This window comes from Oryctolagus cuniculus, chromosome 7, assembly GCF_964237555.1.
Source record: "Oryctolagus cuniculus chromosome 7, mOryCun1.1, whole genome shotgun sequence".
Classification (NCBI taxonomy): Eukaryota; Metazoa; Chordata; class Mammalia; order Lagomorpha; family Leporidae; genus Oryctolagus; species Oryctolagus cuniculus.
The window spans coordinates 38,600,229-38,619,691 of record NC_091438.1 but is presented as its reverse complement, the minus strand read 5'-3'; the positions used below and the strand labels follow the sequence as shown (position 1 = coordinate 38,619,691).

Genomic DNA, 19,463 nt, shown 5'->3' with positions numbered 1-19,463 from the left:
AATAACTGTTGTCCCCCCTTATACCCCTTGTACACTTCCTCACTTCATACCTCATCATATTTTCTGTTGATCAGGGCCAGCTTGAATTTGAACTCAGTGGGATCAATGGTGAGTACCCGAGGACGACATTCCCTGTCTAAGCAATACACATTGTTGCCTTTCACCCGCGTGACATAGATGGGTAAATCCAGAGTTCGGATGATCCCATGGTCCCTGAGAATAAGGGGGGAAGAGCGTACAATGTTAACTGAGAGTGAAAGTAGAGAGTAGTAGATTTGAAGGGTTCTGACTCAGAAAGCAAGAAATATTTTTAATGGAATAATAAAAACATTATAAATTAAAACTTGTTGGTATAGTCAATGCAATACTTGACCAATAATTAATAGCCTTAAATGCATATACTGTATTAGAAGAAATTCTGAAAATTAATATGCTCTATATGTATATATTAGGACAGGCTACAAATTAATATGCATCTAACAAAATAAATATGCATCTCTCAAATCTCTCAAACAATTTGACAATCAAATTCACTGTATTAATTGATGAAAGGAGAAAAATTTTAAGACTACCTCAATATATGCAGAAAAAGAATCTAACAAACTTGAATATTGAGACAAAAACTCTTAGCAAAAAAAAAAAGGAAGAAAATTCCTTAATATATAAAATATACCCATAAAAAAACTATCGTAGGAGTCGGCATTGTGATATAGCAGATAAAGCTGCCACCTGCAGTGCCAGTACCCCCATGTGGGTGGTGGTTCAAGTCCCGGCTGCTCCTTTTCTGATCCAGCTCCCTGCTAATGTGCTTGGGAAAGCAGCCAAAGATGGTTCAAGTCCTTGGGCCCCTGCACCCACGTGGGAGACCTGGAAGAAGCTCCTGGCTCCTGGCTTCAGATCAGCCCAGCTCCGGCTGTTGCAGCCATTTGAGGAGTGAACCAGTGAATGGAAGATCTCTCTCTCTCTCTCTGCCTCTCTGTAACTCTGTCTTTCAAATAAATACATACATCTTAAAAAAAAAAGTCTATGGCTAGTGCCATGGGCACCCCGGGTTCTAGTCCTGGTTGGGGCACCAGGTACTAGTCCTAGTTGCTCCTCTTCCAGTCCAGCTCTCTGCTGTGGCCTGGGAGGGCAGCGGAGGATGGCCCAAGTGCTTGGGTCCCTTGTACCTGCATGGGAGACTGGGAGGAAGTACCCAGCTCCTGGCTTCGGATTGGCACAGTGCCAGCTGTAGTGGCCATTAGGGGAGTGAACCAACGGAAGGAAGACCTTTCTCTCTGTCTCTCTCTCTCACTGTCTATAACTCTCTCTCTGTCTTTCTCTCTGCTAACTCTGCCTGGCAAAAAACAAACAAACAAAAAACCTATGGTAAATTTACATAATCCCAATACCACTGAATGTACACTCTTTAAATTGTGAAGAAGACAAAAATGTTTGCTATCTTCACATTTATTCAGCATTGTATTGGAGATCCAGATCAGTGAAGAAAGGCAAGAAAAAAATATATATAATTGTGTAATTATTTAAAAGAGAAAACAAAATTTCTACCCACAGATGCTAAAATTATTTGTAAAGTAAAATCATTCTAGCAAGACTTCTCAAATAAAAACCAATTAAAATTTAATTACATTTCTAACTACTAGCAAAAATTAGAAAACCAAAAATTGTGATGGATGCTATCCACTTACAAATAGCATTAATAACTATCAAATGCCCAACAGATTTAGCCCCCCATCATGCAAGATTTTTATAGATAAAACTATAAAACTTTATTGAAAGACCTTTCCGAATATCTCAATAAATGAACAGCTGCAATACCACATTCACAGAGTAGGAAATTTACCATTGCAAATAATGACAGTTATCCCTAAATTGATCTAAAGAGTCAATGCAATCTGTATCAAAATCACAAGTTTTTTGTTGGCTTGTTTTATCTTGTGTGAATTTTCACAAGCTTACTAAAAAGTTTATGTGAAGAGCCAAAGCTTATTTTAAAAGAGTTTAACAGCATTTGAACAATAAATAAAACAGAAAATACTAGAGGATCTGCTTCAACAAATATGAAGGTTTATTATAAAACTAAACTATTTAGGATGGTGTGGAGTTAAAGCAGAGATAGAAAAAACTACAAAAAAAATTCTTGGATTTTTAAAAAAGTATGCTTTATGTAAAACAAAGATGGCACTGCACAACAATGGGGAAATGGTGTCTTCTCAGTAAAAGTTTAGTACTAGATCTCTGAGTGTCCTTATGGGAAAATATAGACTTGATCCCTCACCACACATATCACACACAAAAATTAACTTCAGGTAGATTATAGACCTAGATGGAAAAGGCAAAACTGTAAGTTTTTTTAAGAGAATATAGAAGAATGCCTTTATGATTTTGGGAGTCAGTAACTTTTTAAAATAGGACCCAAAATCCAATATCTGTAAAACATAAGATTTGTAAGGTCAGTTATATTAAAATTAAGAGCTTCTTTTCATTAAAGAATGTCATTAAGAGAATCCCAAGACATGTTATAGAAGAAAAGATAGTACATATTTACAACACATAGCCCTGACAAAGGACTGATATCCACAGATATAAAGAATTCACCCAAATTAACAAGAAAAAGAAAACATAATAAAGACCTGAACAGAATTTCATAGAAAAAAATACTTATAGATGGCTAAAATAAAAGGTACATTTCTTTTGTTAGGGAAAAGAGAGCAGCAAAGAAATAAATAAAATTATAGTGAGACACCACTACACATGCAACCAGATGGACACAAATAGAAGTCTCACAGAGCCAAGTGCTGCTGGTCAGGAAGACAAGGAAAGAAACTTTAACACGATGCCGGTGGGCATGTAAATTAGTACGGCCACTATGGAGAACAGTTTCCTATCACCCGGTAAGTGATAAGATGCATACTCTGTGGCATAACGGTTCTACACAGGGTACACATTACAGAGAAATAAATGTACATATGTACCAGAAAAATGCAAAAGAATGTTCAAAAGAGCATTGTTCAAAGTACTACAAAACCAGCATTCACTCAATAGTCCTCAAGAGTAGACTAAGCGACAAACTCTGGTATAATCACATAATGTAATATTATACAGCAATAAAAATAAATGTGAGCTACAACATGGATGAATCTTACAAAATCCTGAGCAAATACAAAATTAAAATATATTTAGTACGATTTCATTTATATGAAACTCAAAAAACTAAATCATAACAGTACACACACTGGGTGGTAAAATTATCAAGAAAAGTAAGGAAAACATTACCATAAAAATCAAGATAATGCTACTTTAGGGTGGGAACAGAAGGGTGACCAACAAAGACCACATGGCAAAGGGCTTCTACGGTGTCAGAACTGTTCTATTTCTTGACTTGGAGGGCAGTTACACAGATGTTCACTGTAACTTATTCATTATTCTGTTTATAATTTATGAGGGGACTTCAAAAATTCATGGAAAAATGGAATATTTTGACTCAAAATTTTTTTTTTAAAAAAAGATTTATTTGAGGGGTGGGCGTCATGGCGCAGTAGGTTAATCTTCCACCTGTGTTGCCAGCATCCCATATGGGCTCCGGTTCTAGTCCTGGCTGCTCCTCTTCCAATCTGGCTCTCTGCTATGGCCTGGAAAAGCAGTAGAATATGGCCCCTGGGCCCCTGCACTCATATGGGAGACCAGGAAGAAGCACCTAGCTCTTGGCTTCGGATCAGTGCAGCTCTGGTAGTTTCGGCCATTTGGGGAGTGAACTAACGGAAGGAAGACTTTTCTCTCCGTCTCTCTCTCTCCGTAACTCTACCTCTCAAATAAATAAATAAAATCTTTTTTTTTTTTTTTTTTTTAAACAGGCAGAGTTAGACAGTGAGAGAGAGACAGAGAGAAAGGTCTTCCTTTCTCTGTTGGTTCACCCCCCAAGTGGCCGCTACAGCCAGTGCGTGTGCAGCCGGCGCACTGCGCTAATCCAAAGCCAGGAGCCAGGTGCTTCCTCCTGGTCTCTCATGTGGGAGCAGGGTCCAAGCACTTGGGCCATCCTCCACTGCACTCCCAGGCCACAGCAGAGAGCTGGCCTGGAAGAGGGGCAACCGGGAAAGAATCCGGCGCCTCAACCTGGACTAGAACCCAGTGTGCTGGCGCTGCAGGTGGAGGATTAGCCTAGTGAGCCACGGCACTGGCCAATAAATAAAATCTTAAAAAATAGAAAGATTTATTTGAAAGGCAGAGTGGCCGGCGCCGCGGCTCAATAGGCTAATCTTCCACCTAGCGGCGCCGGCACACCGGGTTCTAGTCCCGGTCAGGGCGCCGGATTCTTTCCCGGTTGCCCCTCTTCCAGGCCAGCTCTCTGCTGTGGCCCGGGAAGGCAGTGGAGGATGGCCCAAGTGCTTGGGCCCTGCACCCCATGGGAGACCAGGCTCCTGCCATTGGATCAGTGCGGTGCACTGGCCACAGCGTGCCGGCCATGGCGGCCATTGGAGGGTGAACCAACGGCAAAAGGAAGAGCTTTCTCTCTGTCTCTCTCACTATCCACACTGCCTGTCAAAAAGAAAAAAAAAAAAAAAAAAAAAAAAAGGCAGAGTGACAGAGACAGAGGAAGACACACACAGAGGAAGAGACACACACACACACACACACACACAGAAAGACAGAGAGAGAATCGATCCTCAATCTGCTGGTTCGGTTTCCAAACGGCCACAAAAGCCAAGGCTGGACCAGGCTGAAGCCAGGAGCCAGGAACTCCATCTTGGTCTCCCACAGGGGAGGCAGGGACTCATGTACTTGAGCCATCATCTGTGCCCCTCAAGCACATTAACAGGGAGTCGGATTGGAAGTGGAATAGTGGGGACTTATCTGGCACTCTGAATAGGATGTAGGCATCCCAAGTAGCGGCACTGTACCACGATGCCCACCCAGTGCAGAAAATTTTTTTGAAATCCACGCATAGTTTTTTCAGAATACATGTTTTACATGAAATTTTTGAAGATCTCCCCGATATGTATGGATTTCAAAATATTTTTGCACCAAAATAAATTTATTTTTAATTCCATTTTTCCATGAACTTTTTAAAGACACCTCTTATGTAATTCTCTACATTTATGTTGTATTTCACAATTTTAAAAGAGTTGGGAAATTAATGCTTGATGCTCTGGCACATCTATGGCAGACAAGGCTTTTCCATGAAGAAAGCTCATGGAGGACATCAGTTGCACCTGACACAGGTTCATAATTTCAAGAAGCCGCCTTTCCCATTCCATATCGCAGATAATTAACTTACCCGGTGGTGACAGCATACTTGATGTGGTTGCTTGTGGTATAGATAAATACCCCACTCTCATCCCAGGCCCCACTCTTGACACGAATGTTCTCATGAATGTTACACAGAGCATCCAGTTTGCGGTTACAGATCACAATGGCTGTAAGAGGCAGAGGGCATGAGTGCTCTGTCGGATAGGGTGAGTGCAGTAGATTGGGGGAGGGAGGAACGGGTCTCTAAATCAGGATGGATATAATGAAGACTTACCATGTTTAGCCAGTAGTGCTACATGGGACATGTCTGCTGACCAAATAACGTATTTCACCTTGGAAATCTTCACAGATGCCAGAGTCCTGAGGCACAGAGCGAAGGGCAAACATGAATGGACCTGGTTTCCTAATCTCAGACTATGACCTACATCCCTTCATCCTCAAATTCATGTAAATCCCAGTTTCTCAGTGAAATAACAAATTATCTGCATGGTAGCTTAGGTTCTTTATTGCTTTGGCCCACATCGTATACTTCCCTTTTCCTTAACCTCCAGCCCCGTAAGCTCCTTTTAGTACAGAAACTGTGTAATTCAACACTGTGTTTCCGCTCATTCTTTATTCAGGTAAGTACTGCAAAATTAAATAAAAAAGCTCCTTGCTATAACATTAATGTGTATGTGCACACAGAGGGATCAGGAAAGGGGAAAAGTGTCTATAAAGAATCTTGGAATCAGAGCCCAAGAAATGGTCAAGCATATGGGTAAACCCAGTTGGGGGGAAAAAAAGCTCATACTAACGATATACACTCTCCCTCACTACTCAATGGTATCTGACAAGTTACCGTTTTTGCTGGACATCAAAGAGTGTGATGGAGTCTGCATCCCGAAGTAGGAGGTTGCCTGTACCAGCATAGAAGATCTCATCACAGTTGGGCACTTGCACCTTTTTGGTGATCTCGTTCTTCAGATTCTTGATCAGAAGCTGAAACGAGTATCAAAGGTGGGGTCAAGAGAAGAAGTGTGCACGTAAGGTGACAGCTGACGATGTTTCTCAGCAACCATTCCTCATCCTCAATAAATTAGGTGTACGCTTCTCTGTCCAAGTCAGCCACTACTCCAATCAATATTCTCTCCAAGGACATTAATACTTCTTTTTTGTCTGTTTGCTTTTTAAAAGATTTATTCAAAAGACAGAGTGAAAGAGAGAGGGGGGAAAAGACAGAAAGAGATCTCCCACCCACTGGTGTATTCCCTAAATGGCAGCAACAGCTAGGGTTGGGCTAGGCCAAAAACAGGGGCCAGGAACTCCATCCCAATCTCTCATATGAGCATCAGGGGCCCAAGTACTTGGGCCATCTTCCACCACTTTTCCAGGTGCATGAGCAGGAAACTGGATTGGAAGCAGAGCAGCCGGGACTCAAACCAGCACTCCTATATGGGATGTTGGGATATCGGCATTGCACTAAAACTCCAGCCTCATTTTTTTGTTTGTTTTGGAAACACACTGAGAAGTTCAACTAAAGTCTGAGTGCTTCAATCAACTGGACAGAAAACAGCACTTCTGTGGCTTACATTTTTGTTAAATATTTTCTTAGTGAACTTTGCCTATCTTGTGCTGTAGCTACTTCAGGTACTAATGGAGGCAACAAGACAAGGAAGGAGATGATCTACTCATCTAGCCCACCCACTTCAACCTTGATGCTTTTACTGGCTCCTGTAGTCAAGGGCAACTTTAGCTGGTTTCTTAAGCCCAAAGTCACAGTAATCATCAATCCAATCAAATGAATTTTAAAGCTTTTCTTCCCTATAAGGATCAGTATAGGGCTAGGGATAGAGGGAGAGTCAATTTGTGAGGCTCACAGCTGCCCAGGGGAGAATAAGGAAAAACAATGCTCTTTACTTTGCAATACACAGAACCCTGCCACCAAACTCCCCAAATTGGTTTCCGCTTCTAGTCTCAACTCACCGAGTGCATCCGATCTAGGACAGCAAACCGATTACGGGCAACCCAAACGGCTGTCAGGCCTGAGGACCGTTTCCCTTCAGGGGCTGAGAACAAAACCAAAGGGCGAGAGCGTGTGGTGAGCCACTGGCAGGTGACAGAGTCAGGTGCCACGGAGCTTCCAATCTTGCTGGTTGCCATCTTGGCTGTGCCAGTTCAGCTGCTTCCTAACTAATTCAGCCATAACCTGAGGCTATTGTCAAGTGACTTTTCCCCACCAGTCTCCCCTCCAAACTCCAAGCCCCATCCCTGCCAAGCTTCTTTTCTCTAGGCCAAGCGGCTGCGTTTCAGCCAACACCATGTACTGGCAGAAGGGCCGCCCATCTTGGGAGACAGCACACTCCATCAAGCTAACGAGCAGGGCCTCCCTGGCCAAGCTGCGGCACAGCAAGCATGCTGTCAGTATTGTAAGAACTCCTCTCTGTACAAGCTGGAGCAGAGACAGAGGCCCCTCCCCAGGACACAGCTGCTCTGCTGCTTTTAACATGCAAATACAGATCTCCTAGTAGGGCAGGGTGGGACAGAGTACTCCCCACTAAATCTTGACAGGCCAGCTCTGGGCCGGGCAGTATTTAGCACCAAGCTGTTGCTCTGTAAATGCCAACTGACCATTCTTATTACCTCAAAGAATTACAAAATGTTCCTCAGTTCTATGGCTGATTAGAATTTTGAAATGTACACTCTACTTTCTGGGAAACTTGTAGGAGGATAAACAGAAGGAAATTATGAGATACTGTTATCTATCAGATCAGCAGAAAACTGGACAGAACATGCTGGTCGGCTCTGCCATATACTTCTCTGGCACCCAGAGAGCAGGCAATTTACAAAGCTAATTATTATCACAACCAACACTCCCATTCTCCACGGGCCGGCAACCACACTTCAAGCTTTTGCTGGTTCTCGTCTTCCTCTCCATTGCCTGTCATTAGGCTGTACTTTTACTAATTATAATCTCCCTCAAAGGATGGAGAAGAAAAAATAAAAATGGTAATAAAACAAAATGAAGACATTTTAAACTCTATTAATTGTAAACAGATCTGAGGCAAAAAGCAAAGGGGTGGACTGGGAGAGACCAGACCACAAGATTCATTTAGAAATGGCTTAATTGACTAATTCCTAAGGGAGAAAGATTTATAGATACTTAATACTACAGGTTTTCTCTTTCTCTTATCATAATCACATTTAAGAGAATGAATCATATAATTATAAGCACCAATAATGACCTGGTGACATCACCAAAAGAGACAGAGCTAACAAAATATTTTTTGTGAGTTGACTGATTGGGTCTAAAATATCATGAAAGCATGCTAGTGTGAGTGGGCACCTGTGGAATGCACGTTTGACCTAGTAATGTCTATAAACTCATGGGAGGAAGTGCACTTAAAGGAACAGAAAAGAGTCAAATCCATTGTCAGCAAGTTCTAATTCTAAGGACATCAACAAGGGATGGTAGTGATGGAAGAGGTAGGCAGGGGTCTCAGCTGGATCCTGAGATCCCAGGTGGGGTGTGGGGCTGTTAACAGCCTCATCTCTTTTGACATGCAAAAAGAAGCAAATCGGATCTGGATGTGGATGGGAGAGTATAAATCCCTAGTCCCAGGATGAGACATTGCAAGATTGGAACCACATTTTTAAATAAATGAAACTACCAGAGTGAAAGTCATATCAGCTGACAATAAACTAGAATAACATGCTGTGCTGAAAGGGAAAATGGAGAGTTTCTAATAACCAAATTATAAAATATATATATCTAGCTGGGGTAATAAAATGGAGGAGGAACATGAATATTTCACATCATGGTCGCCTCTGATGCAATTGTCAGCAGCACCTGCCAACAGTCATGAGTGATGTGGCCATGGCCTGGGGACGGAATGTGAATAACTTTAATAGGAGTGATGATGTAGGTGAAGAGAGCTGGAAGCAGAGTGGAATGGACAAAGAATGCCTACCATCAGGATTTTGGGAATCAGCATCCTTGGGGATGGTGTACAGGTCATAGGTACTATTCTCTAAATTGCTGGCTCTCTGTAGAGGAAAAGGGGAAATTAAAATGTTAGTGAGAAGCAACCAAGATACCAGTTTATTCTGACAGTGAAAACAGTTTCATAACACAGACAATCATCTGAAACAGTGTTTTTCTCATCCTTCATCCACAGGACATTTGCATGTTTCCACATTTAAGAATTACAGGGCCCTCTGCCAAACAAATCAGCATTGACGTAATTTTATTTCCTTTATGTTCCAAAGATGCAGATATTATTTGAATGAAAGCAAGGACTGCTCTATACCTCACAAATTAACAGCTAAGACCCCAATGTGCTAGGTGCCCCTATCTGAGTATATGTATCAACATTCTGCTTGAAAGAAAAAAAAAGATACCAAAGAAAAGACATTAAACAAAATTTTCGGGACAATATGGGGCTGCTAGATATTAAAGGACTGAGATTAGAAACTGGAAGTTACATGGGGAAAGAAAAGCTTTCATTCTCTTTAATTTGGCCACTAGGACTAAATTAGAATGTCATTTCCGCCCTCTTTTTGGGGCAAATTTTGTGGCAAGAAATGAGGGCTACTTGATGACTTTGAAGGCAACTCCACTGAAAAGAACCCCCTCTCAAAATCACAGTTCTTCTATTTTCACCGAAAGGCAGCAACCAGATAAGCATCTCCTTGGCACAGGGTATACTCATCGACACTCTCAAAACATTTTAATGGCCTGGGGCATTCACCTTGATGTTCCATTAAGTTTGCCCTTTCTAAGTTCATACACCCTCAATATGTTTATGACAACTGAAACCTGCTTGAGTTGAGATTGAATTTTACTGTTTGATTTTGCAAAATGACCAGTACATGGCTTCTAAGAAGCAATTAGATGTTCCCTAAAGGCATGAGAAAGAGATGTAGGGAGAACCTAGGAGGACATTCTAGGTTACTTATGGTACACACTAGGACTGCATTACTTACTGTGCACAGTAGGACGGCATTTTCTGCTGGATTGTATGACATATTGAATACTGGGAACTTTGAACCACTAGAGATACATATAGAAAAAAAAAAAAAAAACAGAAAACAAGGAGGCATTAAAATAGAAAGGAGAAAGGAATTAACTATATACTTCTCATCTGAGATATTTACATATAAACTTATCACTGTTTAAATCAAAAATAAAAATAAATAAATACTGTGTTCATTCTCTTCTTTCCTTTAAGGCTTAAGAACTTCCATTTCAGTTTTGAACAAACAATTCCAAAAACCAAATCCTAGTACAAGTCAAGTCATTCAACACAAGGTACAGTTAGCATGCTTTGCAACTGAGTGGAATTTGTTCTACTTGGAAAGAAATTCCTACACATAACTGCAGTGGACACCACAGAGTAGCATAATGTGCTCTGTCTCTGGCTGGTTTTCCCAGTCCCTTGTAGTGTTCACATAAACCCATCTTTTTATTATAGTGATGCTAGAGGGTGGTTATCAAAACCATTATGCCCAAATTTGCCACCATGAATGTTTCAGCATGCTGATGCAGCTGGCTTTCCAAAGAACAGTTCTTTTTGCCAGGCAACCCAGAGGTTATCAAATCTTCAGAGTTAAGAGTTTCCGGAGACATATATTCTGGTATGGAGTTGTATGCAGTTTGTTGGAAAGGAAAGGAAAAGTTGCAGGAGACCTGGCAACTGTCGCAGCATCATTTCCTCACCACAGGGTCACTAGCATTCTCAACAGGGAAACAATGTTCTATTCACTGCCGCATCCTTGCCTACCGTACTCCTAGGGCTTAACCTGTATGAGCAGGCTCATACAACGGGGATTCCATCTGTGACAGGAGATGAGAGCCAAATGTTGTTTAAAAGAAACAAGTTCTGTTTGTGGGCACTGGATCATGGTGACAAATAAAGAGCATTTAGAGGGAAGAAACAAGTCAGACTTTACCTCCGCAACTGCATCACAGCTACATCTTTGGAACTGTTGAAATCTAACTGTCGTAAGAATCGGTCCTTAACATAATGCAGCATATTGCCATGGACAGCATAAGCTGGCCGTTCTCGTTCCAACTTAAACACAATCATGCCACCATCATGGCCTGGGGGATGGAGAAAGAGGAAAGAATTAGCAATAGGTAAAAAAGAAAAAGAAACTACTTAAGAAAGAGGAATATATACATACACACACACACACAAAGGCAAGACTCCTAAATGTACCTTAATCCTCCCAATACTTGCAATCTTTATTCAAGCAAATCTCTGTGACTCCTTCCCTCATTCTACGTTACTGACACATTCAGACATGCCTTTCTCTGGGTTCCCCTAATACTCTGTCCATGATCGTATTTATTACCCTGCACTGAAATTATTTAGGCCCAGCACCCTCACTAAACCATGAGTTCCCTGAAGGCAGAAATTACAATAGGTCCCATCTTTCTCCAGTCCCTAGAACAAAAAAAATTTGCTGAAAAAAATGCTAGTTGAAAAAGTCTTTATGATTCTATTTTCATTTTTATTTCATTTGAAAGGCAGAGAGACAGAAAGAGCAAATCTTCCATCCCAAATGGAAACTGGGTCACTCTCAAACGCCTGCAACAGCTGGGGCTGGGCCAAGGCGAAGCCAGGACCCTAAAACTCAACTTGGGTCTCCCAGGTGGATGGCAGGGGCCAACTACTTGTGTCTAAGAATGTGCATTAGCAGGAAACTGGCATCCCAAGCAGAGCTGGGACTCAAACCTATGCACTTCAATAAGGGATGCAGCTGCCCAAGTGGTATCTTAACTACTGGGCCAAAGCCCACCCAAAGAGTTCTATTTTAAGAAAGTTCTGGGGGCCAGCACTGTGGCATAGCCAGTTAAGCTCTCACCTACAGTGCCTGCATTCCATATGGGTGCCAGTTCCAGTCATGGCTGCTCCACTTCCAATCCAGCTCCCTGCTAACGCACTGGGAAAGCAGTGGAAGCTGGTCCAAGTGCTCAGGCTCCTGCATCCATATGGGAGACTGAAAAAGCTCCTGGCTCCTGTATTCAGCCTAGCCCAGCCCTGGCTGCTGCAGTCATTTAGAGAGTAAATCAGTGGATAAAAGATCTCTTTGTGTCTCTCCATCCCTCTCTCTCTGTAACTCTGCCTTTCCAATTAATAAAATAAATCTTAAAAAAAAAAAAAAAAAGAAAATGTTTTGCTCATTCCCTTAGAGAATCCTTCCACTCTTGTCCTCTTACTGTTTTCACACATAAACACACCAGATCATGTCATTTTCCTTCCCAAAACTTCCAAGTGGCTTTCTACTCATTCAGAATAAACTCTCAAGTTCCAAACATGGCCTACAAAGCCCAGTCTGGCCTGGTCTCACCTTCTATGACTTAGTGCCTTACTCACTGTGCTCCAGGAGTCCTTGATGCTCCTCGAACATGCAAAGCACTTCTTGAATCAGTCTTTGCATCTGATGTTCCACTGCCTGGCTCTCCTCCAATATAAAGTAGTAGTCCCCACCATCATCTCTCTCTATCCCCTTTATTTTTGCTTGATTTTTCTTCAAAGCATTTTTCACCATACACCATTTTATGTAATCATTAATTTTATGGTTTACCTTCTTTCATTATAAATAAAAAATCTATAAAGGTAGGGAATTTGTTTTATGCACTGCTATAAAATGTCAGCACCAAGAATGCAGTCAGGCACCAATATGTATTTGCTAAATGAATAAATAAAACCTGTTTTCTAGCTTCTCAGACTGCGAACTCCAAGTGTTGGTATTAGCCTTATGAGCTCCTGGAGCCAATGAAAGAGAAAGGGCTTTCCAGTTAAACGGACCTTGGTAGAGAGAGCACTAATAGAGTACTCCTCCAAGAAGGCACAGTAAAAAAGCTTCAATAAATGGTTCTGAGAAATATTCTTCTCCTTGTCATATAATTAAGCAGTTACTGGAGACAAAGCTAATGAAGAATCACTTTCATGTCTTAAAAACTCTGAAAAGTGAAGAGGACAAAAGTGAGGAAATGGCCCCTACCTGCGGCAAAGAGGTTAAGGTTGGGGTGAGCAGCTAGGACCCAGAAACGATCGTGGTCCCTGCGGAAGGTCTGAACTCCAGTCCTAGGAAATCAAAAGGTACACAAAGAAAAGCATTATCAATTGTCTGGGACTCTTCAGCCCATCACATATAAGCATATTGAATGGTAAGTTAGCAAGCTGGTCAAAAAACTAAGTCATGGGGTCAGCGTTGCAGCATAGCAGGTAAAGTTGCCACCTGCAGTGCCGGCATCCCATACGGGCATGGGTCCGAGTCCTGGCTACTCCACTTCTGATCCAGTTTTCTGCTATGGCCTGGGAAAGCAGTAGAAGATGGCCCAAGTCCTTGGGCTCCTGCACCCACGTAGGAGACCGTGAGGAAGCTCCTGGCATCTGGCTTGGGATCAGCGCAGCTCCAGCTTTTGTGGTCTACTGGGGAGTGAATCAGCAATCTAAAGACCCTTCGCTCACTCTGCCTCTCCTTTTTTCTCTGTATAACTCTTTCAGACAAATAAAAAAAATCTTTAAAAACAAAAACAAACCAAAAATACTAAATCAGTGACAGTAAATTCCATATCCTGAGTAAAGTCATGATAAATGTTATCAAGAACAAAAAGGCTTCAGATTGACTCAATTATTTTGATATTTCCTCCTATTTATCATAGCTTTCTACTGCACTGCTTTTATTTTGTATTTTTCACCTTTCTATCACAAAACTGGTAGAAAGTGGAGGTAGAAGATGATGTGTAAATATTTTTTAAAAGATTTATTTATTTATTTGAAAGTCAGAGTTACAGAGCAAGGAGAGACAGAGAGACAAAAAGAGGTCTTCCAATCACTGGTTCACTACCCAAATGGCCACAACAGCCGGGGATGGGCTAGGTTGAAGCCAGGAGCCTTTTCTGGGTCTCCCACATGGGTACAGGGGCCAAGCACTTAGGCCATCTTCTACTGCTTTCCCAGGTACATTATCAGGCAGCTGAATCAGAAGTAGAGCAGCTGGGACATAAACTGGCATCCATATGGGATGATGGCACTGCAGATGCAGCTTAAGCCACTGTGCCACAGCACTGTCCCCAATGTTTAAATTTTTTAAAGGTTTATTTATTTATTTATTTGAGAGGTAGAGTTATAGATAAAGAGAGGGAGAGACAGAAAGATCTTTCATTTGCTAGTTCACTCCCTAAATGGCTGCAATGGGTGGGCAGAGCTGGGCCGATTTGAAGCCAGGAGCCAGGAGCTTCTTCTGGGTCTCCCATGCGGGAGGGGGCCCACGCTCTTCAGCCATCTTCTACAGCTTTCCCAGGCCATGGCAGAGAGCTGGATCAGAAGAGGAGCAGCCAGGACACAAACTGGTGCCCATATAGGATGCTGGCACTGTAGGCAGAGGCTTAGCCCGCTGTACTACTGCACTGGCCCCAGTGTTTAAATTTAGAGGAGAAAAATAATATACCTAGTGATTTCTATTTGATTGAAATTAACAGATATTGGCTGATCTTGTCACATTTTCATAATACATGATTTAATTTTTCTACATGCATAAGATGAGAGAAAAAGAAGTATTTCTAATTAAAAAAAAAAAAAAAAACAGCAAGTAAGGGAGAGAAAGAAGCAAGAAGCCTTCCCCTGGGTTGGGTCACCCAACACAAAGAACTTCCTTACCGCTTGGACATATCCCACACTCGAATACTCTTATCCTCAGAATTGCTGAGGATCAACTCTTGGCGAGGATGGAAGACGGCACAAGATACGTTGTTGTAATGGCCCCGGCAGGTATCAACCTCCCATGCCTTTGATTCTAAAGGACAAAAGGAATTAGCTCATCATAGTTCTCTACTACTGTAACTTTGGGAATTGGAGGTAAGACAACCTTCTAAACAAGTGTTAGCATAGGTACTACTACAAAATGCACTCTGATTTGGGATGCAAGTGTCCCCCACACAGCATCTTAACCACCACTCCAAACACCCACCCCAGACAGGGGCTATATTTGTTTTAGTCACCATTGTATCTCCAGAGCTGTGAACAATATATAGTTCATAATAGACACTCAATAAATATTTGTAAATGAATGAATTCTTGGAGCTGGCATTGTGGTGTACAGATTAAGCTATCACCAGCAACACTGCCAGAATCCCATATGGGTCCTAGTTGAGTCCTGGCTGCTCCACTTCTAATCCAGCTTCCTGCTAATATACCTGGGAAAACAGTAGAAGACTGCCCAAGTCCTTGGGCCCCTGCTCCCATGTGGGAGTCCTAGATGAAGCTCCTGGCTCCTGGCTCCTGGCTTTGGCATGGCCCAGCCCTGGCTATTTAAGTGTGAACCAGTGGATGGAGGATCTCTCTCTCTCCCTCTTTCTCTTTCTCTCTCTCTGTAACTCTGCCTTTCAAATAAATGAAATAAACCTTAGGAAAAAAAAAAAAAAGAATTCTTGCTCTTAACTATGTTCATAGTCCCCCAAATCAGGATATTACCAAAGAAAAAAAGGGAACACGGCAATTTCTATGCTCCCAGGATTAGCATAAGATAATAACCTAAGATAGGAAAATAGGTCAAAGCTCGGAGACCTGGCAATTTCACCTTTCTGGTCATCAGTCGGTTTCTTAGATATGGTGATACTGACTCACTCACCGTTCATGCGCCAGATCTTCACTTGGCGGTCATCTGCCCCAGAAACAATAAGGGGCATGGTCGGGTGGAAAGCAGCCCAGTTTACTCCACGATCGTGACCCTGTAGAAAAGAAGCAATGGTTCTTCTAAAACAGCTTTAAAACTGCTATTCAAGTCAGTGAGCCATGCTGGTGGTTGTAAAAGATGTCTCTGATTTACTCTTTGTCTAAAAAGACACAGGAGACATGCCACTTTAAGATTTATTCATTTATTTACTTATTTGAGAGGCAGAGAGAGTTCCCATCTGCTGGTTCACATCCCAAATGTTGCAACTGGGCTAGGTCCAAAGTCAAGAGCCAAGAATTCAATCCAGGTCTCCCATTTAAATGGGAGGAGTCCAATTACTTCAGCCATCATCACTGCTGCCTTCTAGGTCTACATTAGAAGAACGCTACATATGAGATACGTGCATTCTAATTGATGTCTGACCACTAAGCCAAATGGCCATCCCCGACTCTAATATTTTTTAAATTTGTTTTTATTGTTTCATAAGACAAAGAGACATATAGAGCTCATCCATCTGCTAGTTCACTTTCTAAATGCCCACAATAGCCAGGACTGGGTTGAAGCCAGGAACTCAATTTGGGTCTCCCACGAGGGTGGCAGGGACCTAAGTACCTGAGCATCATCTGCTGCTTCCTAGGGTGGTATTAGCAGGAAGCTAGAATTGGAAGCTGAGCTGAGGCTTGAACCAGGTACTCAGATACGGGATGTGGGCATCCTAAATGACATCTTAACCACTGCATCAAAGATTTTGAACATCAGAACATCAGAATTACCATGTCACTATATCCAATATTACCTCAAATTTTCATGAGAATTTCCCAATATTCCTACCCCTAAAATCAGCTTCATTTACATTTAAGATACATTGCCTTGGGGCAAGCATTTGGCAGGGGATTTAAGATGCTGTTTAGGACATCACATCCCAAATAAGTGGGTTCAAGGATCAGCACTGCCTCCAATTCTAGCAGTGATAGCCCAAGTACTTGGGTCTCTGACACTCATATGAGAGACCTAGATGGAGATCCAGGTTCCTGGCTTCAGACTGGCTCAGCCCCGACTGTCACAGGCATTTGGGGAGTGAATCAGTGGATAGAAGATCTGTCTCTCTGCAAATAAATAAAAAATTTCAAATAGATATTGCCATGTTTTTAACTTGTCTACTTATATTTTGTTTCTCAAAAAAATTATAAACACAATTTTCCAGAGGCTACATTAAGTATGATGATGTCGGGGCCAGTGCTGTGGTGCAGTGGGTAACGCCCTGGCCTGAAGTGCTGGCATCCCATATGGGTGCTGGTTCAAGACCTGGCTGCTCCACTTCCCATTCAGCTCTCTGCTATGGCCTGGGAAAGCAGCAGAAGATGACCCAAGTCCTTGGGCCCCTGCACCCGCGTAGGAGACCCGGAAGAAGCTCCTGGCTTCAGATCAGCTCAGCTCCGGCCGTTGCGGCCAATCAGGGAATGAACCAATGGATGAATGGAAAACCTCTCTCTCTCTCTGCCTCTCCTCTCTCTCTGTGTAACTGACTTTCGAATAAATAAATATTAAGAAAAAAGCATGATGATGTCATTGTTCAGAAAGCCAATGGAATATGTGCTGACATATTTCATGTTTTAAAATTAGCTTTCAGTTTTAATGTCAAAAACAGTAAAATCAACAGATATAACCCATTTAAAAACACTTCAGGGCCCTCAATAAAATTTAAGAGTATTAAGGGATCGTCAGGGGCAGTCATTTGGTGCAGGGGCTAGGTTGCCTGTTGGGACATCAACATCCCATATCAAAAGTGCCTGATTGAAGAGCCAGCTACTCTGCTTTCTGATTCAACTTCCTGTTAATGTGCACCCTGGGAAGCCGATGATAGATGGTTCAAATAATTGGTTCTCTGCCACATACTGAATGGTGTTCTGGCTCCTGGCTTCAATCTGGCACAGCTCTGGCTGTTGTGGGCATCTTGAGAGTGAACTAGCAGGCGGAAGATCTCTGTCTCTTTTTCTCTCTGTATGTGTGTTTCTCTGCCTTTCAAATAAAATGAAAATAAGTAAAAATTTTTAAAAAGCGATCCTCAGGGGCTGGCACTGTGGCATAACAGGTAAAGCTGCTGCCTGCACTGTCAGCATCCCTGCCTAATGGCTTGAGAAAAGCAGTAGAAGATGGCCCAAGTCTTTGGGCCCCTGCACCCACATGGGAGACCTAGGACAAACTCCTGGCTCCTGGCTTCACCCTGGCCCAGCCTTGGCAGTTGAACCATCTGGGAAGTAAACCAATAGCTGGAATATCTGTGTGTGTGTGTGTGTTTGTGTGTGCGCGCGTGCACGTGCACGCAACTTCTTCAAATAAATAAATAAATCTTAAAAAAAGAAAAAAGGAAAAAGGAGAGATGCTCAGATGAATGAGTTTAAGAACTACTTCTTAGGGCTGGCACTGTGGCATGGTGGGTAAAGCCACTACCTGCAGTGCTGGCATCAAATATAGGCGCCGTTCAAATCCTAGCTGCTCTACTTCCAATCCAGCTCTCTGCTACAGCCTGGGAAAGCAATGGAAGATCACCCAAGTCCTTGGGCCCTTGCACCTGCGTGGGAGACCCAGAGGAAGCTCCTGGCTCCTGGCTTCGGATTGGAACAGCTCCGGCCATTATAGCCATCTGGGGAGTGAACCAGCAATGCAAGACCTCTCTCTCTCTCTCTCTCTCTGCCCCTGCCTCTCTGTAACTCTGCCTTTCAAATAAATAAATCTTAAAAAAACAAACAAACAAAAAAACTACTTCTTTAAGATATGCCATATCCTGTCTATATAATTGATATACTCTATATTGTGATGCAATCACAGGTAAGTCAAATACTTGAATTTTTGCCACCCACATGGGGAGATCTGGATTGAATTCCAGGTTCCTGGATTAGGACTGGCCCAGCCCCAGCTGTTGTTGGTATCTGGGTTATGAACCAATGGATAGAAGTATCTTTCTCTGTCTATCCCTCACTCTCTGTCACTCTACCATTCAAATAAATAAATAAATCTTTAAAAGGAAAAAAAATTACAAAGTAGTTCTGAATTAGCAATTTTTTTTTTTTTTAAGGTATCACGGTGTGTGGTGAAAAGCTAGGCTTAGGAGTTAGATCCAAGTTAAACTCTGGTTCTTCCACTCATCAGATACATGTGGATTTTTGGCTAACTGCTTAATCTCTCTTTTTCTTCCTCTTTAAAAAAATGTATTTATTTATTTATTTGAATGGCAGTTATAGAGACAGAGAGAGATCTTCCATCCAGTGGCTCACTCATCAAATGGCCGCAACAGCCAAGGCTGAGGCCGGCCAAAGCTAGGAGCCAGGAGCTTCATCTGGGTCTCCTACATGGGTGCAGGGGTCCAAGTACTTGGGGCATCCTTCACTGCCCTTCCACGCACATTAGCTGGAAGCTGCATAGGAAGTGGAGCAGCCGGTATTTGAACCAGTGCCTCTATGGGATGCTGGCATTGCAAGGCATTGGCTTAACCTGCTGTGACACAATGCTGGCCCCAATTTTTCTAAGTTTCAATGTTTTTATCTACATAG

The 19,463-nt window shown here is 42.3% G+C and overlaps 1 protein-coding gene across 2 annotated transcripts in view; it reads right to left on the bottom strand.

Annotated features, from left to right (window-relative positions):
* COPA (COPI coat complex subunit alpha) overlaps window positions 1-19,463 on the bottom strand; it is a 55,166-nt gene that overhangs the window by 12,237 nt on the left and 23,466 nt on the right. Inside the window, exons 8-18 of one of the 2 annotated variants that reach the window (XM_017345755.3) lie at window positions 15,868-15,967; window positions 14,898-15,033; window positions 13,237-13,319; window positions 11,176-11,326; window positions 10,210-10,276; window positions 9,195-9,270; window positions 7,210-7,292; window positions 6,086-6,225; window positions 5,522-5,607; window positions 5,276-5,441; window positions 51-213 (exon numbers count right to left, since the gene is read on the bottom strand). In XM_017345755.3, coding sequence (XP_017201244.1) covers window positions 51-213; window positions 5,276-5,441; window positions 5,522-5,607; window positions 6,086-6,225; window positions 7,210-7,292; window positions 9,195-9,270; window positions 10,210-10,276; window positions 11,176-11,326; window positions 13,237-13,319; window positions 14,898-15,033; window positions 15,868-15,967 — 1,251 coding nt within the window. The remainder of the gene's footprint in view (window positions 1-50; window positions 214-5,275; window positions 5,442-5,521; window positions 5,608-6,085; window positions 6,226-7,209; window positions 7,293-9,194; window positions 9,271-10,209; window positions 10,277-11,175; window positions 11,327-13,236; window positions 13,320-14,897; window positions 15,034-15,867; window positions 15,968-19,463) is intronic. The other variant, XM_002715236.5, reaches the window with a different exon arrangement.